The sequence below is a fragment of the Pinus tabuliformis genome, chromosome J, assembly GCF_031772625.1.
Source record: "Pinus tabuliformis cultivar Carrire ecotype Pingquan chromosome J, CPIR1, whole genome shotgun sequence".
Lineage (NCBI taxonomy): Eukaryota > Viridiplantae > Streptophyta > Pinopsida > Pinales > Pinaceae > Pinus > Pinus tabuliformis.
Window position 1 is genome coordinate 851,143,991 of NC_142295.1, and position 7,056 is coordinate 851,151,046.

Here is a 7,056-nt window from a genome sequence, read left to right on the forward strand (position 1 = left end):
ATCTTAAACCAAAAATCAAAGTTCAGGTCATAATATTCATTATTTCTACAATCCATTTGCACGCAAGAATCATCAGTTAAGCCAAGAGGAAAATTGTGAAGGGTGAAAATAGAGTTTTGGAACCGGACTGTTGGTGAGTTAGGCTGCGTGGCGCACCAGGCCTCCTGCCTCAGTGTTATTTTTTAATGGGCTTGGCACACATAGGTCCCATCGCTGGCATAGCCATCACAATAGCCGTATCAACTGTTGGGATTGCAGGAATATGTTTTTATGATTGGAAGCAAAGCAAAAGATCTGATAAGGCCATTGAACCGCATGGACCATTCGATACTGGAAGCAATAACTTGTAACCCTGGAGTTCAAAAGATTTCACTCATTGCTCACTCACTTGGTGGCTTGGTAGCAAGTTACATGATTGGGAGACTATATGTGCCACCTTCAAATGGTGAATGACCGAGGCGATATTCGTTTCATGTCTGCTTTGCCGGCATTCAAATGCCGAGTTTCCTATGCAGATGTGGTCCATGATAAAATAGTAGATTGGAGAACAGTTTAAACATTTGCGTATGATGTCGAACGAAGCATCTGGTTCTCTACTTGCTGGAGAGAAGTCCAATGATGCAATGGTTTCTGGGCCTAAGAAAGTTGAGTTACCCAAGCTGCCCAGATACATCGATACTCGTGTTGCTGATATTTATCTTGTTACAAAGCCTGGTGATAGGCTTAAAATACTTAGCTCTAAAGACAAGTTTAAGGATTCTCCTTTGTTTCAGAAACAGATAAAAGAGACCAACCAATGTTCCACACCATCTGATGTGAAGCTTTCATCAAAATTTATTTGGAGAAGGAATGGAAATCACACTTCATCTAGTAATCCAGATACCTCCATAAATAGTGCATATACAAATAAGAACATTGAACTAAAGGCTGAGTGTCAAGAATATAACAACTTTCGTAATGTTGTTGAGCTCTCTTCGAGTTCTCCTGCTTTGTCTTCAAGAACGATTGTTGATATGGCCAAGGCATTTAAGGGATTGGAAAATAATAAGGCCTCAACTGTTGTCACTCAACCTCATGACTCTCCAGGTTTATTGGGAAATTTAGGATCATCCTTGCATGCTAACAGTTTTGGACATGATTTGCCAATAGCTGGAGATAGAGTACCTTTGGATTTGAGCTTGAAAGTTAATATGCGCCTAATTTCTTCCTCTTCACTTAACTGGTGCCATATGTTGAATAATACTAGTAAGTACATGGGGATGAAAGAATTCATGTTTCGGTTTGATTGTTCACATGATAAAGTACATGCAAACTATAATTCTTGCTCACAGTTCTCCCAACAGAAGGAGATTTCCTTTTGGAAAGCATTGCACTCGTGGGTGTACCCACAATCTATGTTACCATCATCTCTTATTTCTACCATGGCATTATCTGCTGCTCGTGGCAGTGTTGCAGAGAGCGAGTTCCTATCAAAACGACAATCAGCTTGGGAAGATTCATTTCGTTCCATATATTACATGTTTAGGAAAAAGACATGTGATATCTTTTATTTTTGCACTCAATAATTTATAGTCATGTTTGTGGGAGGTAGTTTAAATGCGAAAATGGAGAATACATGTGCTGCATATCTCACAAGATCCACTCGTGGGCTTCGAGATTTTCTAAAGAAGCATGATGTAGGCTTCTCTATGCCTCTCTGTAGCATGGAAGTGGAGCAAGCTACAACAGAGGATTTGCAGGAGCTAAACCTAGTACTCTGCGAGAAGTTAAAAGATAAAATGAAGGGCACAACTGTTGAGGATACAATGAAACATCTATTTGAAGGACATCATATGAACTACATCGAGTGCATAAATGTGGATTATAAATCTACAAGGAAGGAATCATTCTATGATCTACAACTTGATGTTAAAGGTTGCTGAGATGTCTATGCTTCATTTGATAAGTATGTTGAAATCACGACTTGATGGTGATAACAAATATCATGCAGAGTAGTATGGACTTCAGGAGGCAAGAAAAGGTGTTCTTTTCCTTGGTTTTCCCCCCGTACTACAACTTCAGTTGAAGCGTTGAATATGATTTCATGCGAGACACAATGGTCAAAATAAATGATCGATATGAATTCCTACTTGACTTGACTTAGACAGAGACGATGGAAAATATCTCTCTCTAGATGCAGATAGAAGTGTGTGCAATTTATATACTCTTCATAGTGTTTTGGCTCACAGTGGAGGTGTGCAGGGTGGTCATTGTCACACTTTCGTTAGACCAGCTCTCTCAGAGCAATGATACAAGTAATTTCTGCAAAATGAAGACACGTGTTGAGCTTAGCAAATTGCAGCTGGGTGCGTTCATTAAAGGCAAAATTTTAGTGGAAAACCATTTTTATTGAAAAATTAGTTTTTGTTCAAAAGGCCAGCGTAAGGTGAAAAGTCACCGCAGCAGAAACATAGGAACCAATGGTCTATTTTTAACTGTAGTTGGAATTCAAAGGGTCTACGCTCCAGATTCTGTCTTTTAATTGGTCATCAACAAACAAAATGTAACACTGCTCCTTTTTAGAGCATACTTTTCCTATTCTCATGATTTTAGGTGAAACGACCCCTATTCTCAATCGATCTATTTTCCCATTCTTGAGTCTATTTATTGTATGAAAAATTATGTGTCAAGGGTTCTGAGTTCTGGGAAACGATGGAGGAATAACTCAACATTTGGCTGTACAGTTTTGACAGAGGATTAATTAAATGGTGCAGCTCTGATTTATAAGATTCTTACGGTATGAATTTAGCATGTGTTTCTTCCTTTTGTCTCATATGTCTTTGTTATGTTTTTCCATTTATTCATGATAATTTCCAGCTGAATACTTTAAGTGAGAAAGGTAGAATTCAGTCATTGCTCTGCCTTGAGGAAGTGTTAAGATTTTATGTGTTTTCTTCTTCTTGGAAAGGATTCATACATTAATGCCCTTTTCATCTTTCTTAAACAGTCTTTTCACCTCATTTAAATTCAATTTGTTTGCTAAAACCTCATGCCTATCTCGCCTTATGAAATATCCTGTGCCTTTGGTTAAATCTCTGCTCATGCGGTCCTTGTCCCACACAGCCTAGAAACTCAGTCATTCATCAAAATACCTCTTTCATATTTATTTACCTAGCCTAAAATCAGTTCTTATTTTAAGTCATCTCAGACCCTATCGAGTATTTTTACTGAGTTGACTCGGAGAGAGCCCTCTCCTGTTCTGGTAGGGCTAGCTACCAAACTGAGTGTGGTTTGTGGTTACCCTGAATTTTGCCTTCCTTCAGCCTAACATAGATTTAGGTGCTAACAGCTCTATTTCTCTTTTTTCTTCTGATAGCGCTTTCCCTTGGACATATCTCTCTGTGACTTCCAATGACTCTGTTTATGTACCTTCGCTGATGCGATCCTCTTTCCAGTGGCTTTGCTCCTGTTCTTCACAAGTCTGCTCTGCTTCTCCTTGGCTTCATATTGACATTAATGACAATCTAGATCAACAGGTTGCACCTGAATTAATTCAATACATGAAGAAGTACAAAAAGGAAGGTATGGTCATCAAGTTGGACTTTTCAAAATCCTTTGATAAGCTTAATTGGTCTTATTTTTTTCATGTGCTAAAATCATTTGACTTATCTGATGAATGGATTAAGTGGGTCACTTCCTTATTCTCTTCTCCCTTTTTATCTATATTGATCAATGGTTCCCCCTCCAATAATTCCAATGTGTCTCAAGTCATTAGGAAAGGGGATCCACTCTCGCACTTCCTCTTTGTTTTAGCTATTGAGGGTTTAGGTCACTACATGCAAGCATTTATGCATAGAGGAGAAATAAGAGGAATAAGTCTTAACAATCATACTACCCCATCACCCACCAACAATTCATGTATGAGACCATGTTGATGGGTGTACCAATAGTTATGGAAGTATAAACTTTTAAAATAATGCTAGATGAGTTCATACTAGCTCCAGGCACTGCAAACAACCCTTCCAAGTATCATGTTTTCTTTTCAATATTCACACCAATATTCAAGCCCATATAATGAGTATAATGGGTTTTTAGTGCTCCTCACTTCTTGTGATCTATCTAGGGTCCCCTCTAGTTGATAACTCCCTAAAAAATGTCCATTGAAACTATCTCCTTGAAAATATCTCAACCAAATTAGACAATTGTACCTTTCAAGCCCTCAACTTGGATATACAATTAGCATGTATGTTATATAATCTCTACCAATTTACAGGACATCAATGGTGGCAGCACCAAAATGAATCCTTCGCTCCATCTATAACTCATATTGCTCCTTTCTATGGGGTACCACTTGAGAATATCAAATGGGCACTGGTAGCATGGAATAAATTATGCTTTCCTAAGCAAAGAGATCTTGGTATGAAGGATACATAAGTGTTCCAAAGAGTCATGGGAACCACAATCTGTTGGAGATGGATCCAAAGGGGTTACATACCTTTGGAAAACAATATAGGATGGAAAATACAATTAGGGATTAATCATGGCTTCCAAGTTTCATAGACACCATCACATCCCTAGATCTTTTATTTGGAATCTTATTGATTAGAGCAAAGAATTAATCTAGTGCCATTTGATCTATGAAATTTTCAATGGTTGTGTAGCCAAATTTTGGAATGAATCATGGAAACAACTACCAAAATTTGTCTCGTAGGAATAGTTTACTCTACTAGTGGAGCTAATGGAAACCAAGAGCTTCACTCAAGTTGCCCACTATTGTAAATACCAAGAATAAAAAATTAATTAGCATGTAAGGAAAGGTAAATAAGACTCAAACTTTGACATCCCCCATGAGGAATAATCACTTTTAGAAAATTCCTTGTAGCAATGAAAAATATTAGTCCTATATGGGGCAAACAAAATAAGATGGGGCTATATGCTGACTAGGAATTTCTCAGTGAAGGAAGCCTACTCCCTAGCCTTGGATGTTAATCAACTCCCTAAAGACACCATTTGGAATCATATATGGCAACAAAATCTTTAGCCAAAAGTAGCGATTTTTTTATGAATTCTCGCAAGACTAGGCACGCTAACATGGGATCACTTTCAAGGCAGAGGATTTGATGGACCCTCATGCTACTACTTGTGTAAAAACCATAAAGAAACCACAAACCTTATCTTTAATGGTTGGTCATTTGTAGAGGAACAATGGACCAGGGTTGGATCCATATTTAGGCAATCTGATTTCAGTTGCAATGCAGATATTTCTTAGTTAATCTCCTCATGAAAACCCTCATGTTTTCACAATCCCATACTCAATAGAGCATGGACAGTCACATCGATATTATTCCTATGGTCAATCTAGAAAGAAATAAATAACATTTTTTCAAAGGAACTTTTGTGGACATTGGAGAAGTTTGGGAAAGAACTCTTAGGAATATAAGTGAAGTCAGTCTCTTGAATAAACGGTCTATAAAGGATTGATCTTCCTCCCTTGATGAGACCCTTACTCTCCACTCTTTATCTCTTTCCCCTCCCTCTTCCCCCCCTCTCATTTCAGGACAATGTGCTGGTCGCTCTTCCCTTGACTCTTGGTCCTCCCCACCACCAGGATTCCTAAAGTTCAATTTTGATGGGGGGTCAAAAGGAAACCTAGGTGATGCATGGTATGGAGATATATTTCAATTTCATTTTGGATGTCACTATTTTTTTTTAATTGGCTCCATTTGGATTAATAGAAATAATGCAACAATGTTCCAAGTCTTAGAAACAGGGCTTCAAATAGCCAAAATTGAAGGATATCAAAAACTATTAGTGGAAGGGGTCTCCAACATTTCCATCATTATTTTAAAGAGGATTTTGAATGGAACCAACTTAGATAAGGTATCCTCTAACTAAAAACTTGAATCTTTTATCTCCATAATATAGAGGATATTTCCATCTCTCTCTCTCTCTCTCTCTCTCTCTCTCTCTCTCTCTCTCTCTCTCTCTCTCTCTCTCTCTCTATATATATATATATATATATATATATTTATATATAAGTCATCATACCATCACATGTTAAGCACTCAGGAAATAAGGTGGAGGATTGCGTCGCTAATTTGGGTTGCAAATACTCCACCCTAATCTCTTTCCTCTCCATGGGACTTGACATAATCTCCCTCTCTAGTAGATTAATGCAAATCTATAATTGAAGAAGATATGGAGTGCCCCCGTCCTTTGTAAAGCATATTAATCAAGTCTTTGATGAGGGTGTATTAAAGACAAAGCGTGCCAAGGAAGAAAGTGGAAAGGCTCTCCATCGTCACCCTACTCTCTTGAGGGGTGAGGCAGGGATGTCAGGCCTTCCACTTGTTAGGAAAAATTAAAACATAATGAAAATGATAATTCATGGCATCCACCACACGGACCACCACACAATGATTATGAACAGAGACCATCACACGACTACCACAACAAGAAACCTATATCAGAGAGAGTTATATTTGGTGAAGTACTAGTATAATAAGCAATTTTCTTCCCTTGCTATGAATTCTATCCAGGAGTTTTATTTCTATTCCGAAAAGTAGGGAAAGTACATGCCCCTTTGACTTGGCCTCGCCTTGTTTGTATGCGGCAATTATTGGAATCATTTATGAGTGAACAAACAAAATTATGGCTTGTCAGTGTGAGAAGGCTCTACAGTTGGTAATAGGGAGAAACATTTGGTTAGTTTCCAATGGTATGGAGGCAGTGGATTCAAGCAATTGGTGTTCAAAGGATTTCCTTATAGAAAAATCAAGGAGTCAGGTGACTCCCTTCACTTATCCTCCTCATTGTTTTCTCTTTCTTTTGCATAATCTAGTAGTTTTGTAGATAATTTGTTAAATGTTGCATGTTTAAGACCTTCCATGGCACTCAATGGCCCAAAACAATTGTCTTTACTACACTTGGTTTTTTACTTTATCAACTTTGTTGTTGGTAATATGATCCCACCCTCAAAGGAATCCTTAGGGCACCTTCTCAATGACCACCATGTGCTAATCTACTTGGGAACTTGGATGCTTACATAGAAATTAATGTGTAGATTCAAAACTACTC

At 38.0% G+C, this 7,056-nt stretch overlaps 1 protein-coding gene across 1 annotated transcript; it reads left to right on the forward strand.

The window, feature by feature from the left end:
• The first annotated feature begins 569 nt into the window (after positions 1-569).
• Positions 570-1,565, forward strand: LOC149229374 (uncharacterized). Its single transcript, XM_089381019.1, has one exon. It carries the CDS (start codon positions 570-572, stop codon positions 1,563-1,565), a length of 996 nt encoding a protein of 331 aa, XP_089237145.1.
• The last annotated feature ends 5,491 nt before the right edge of the window (positions 1,566-7,056 follow it).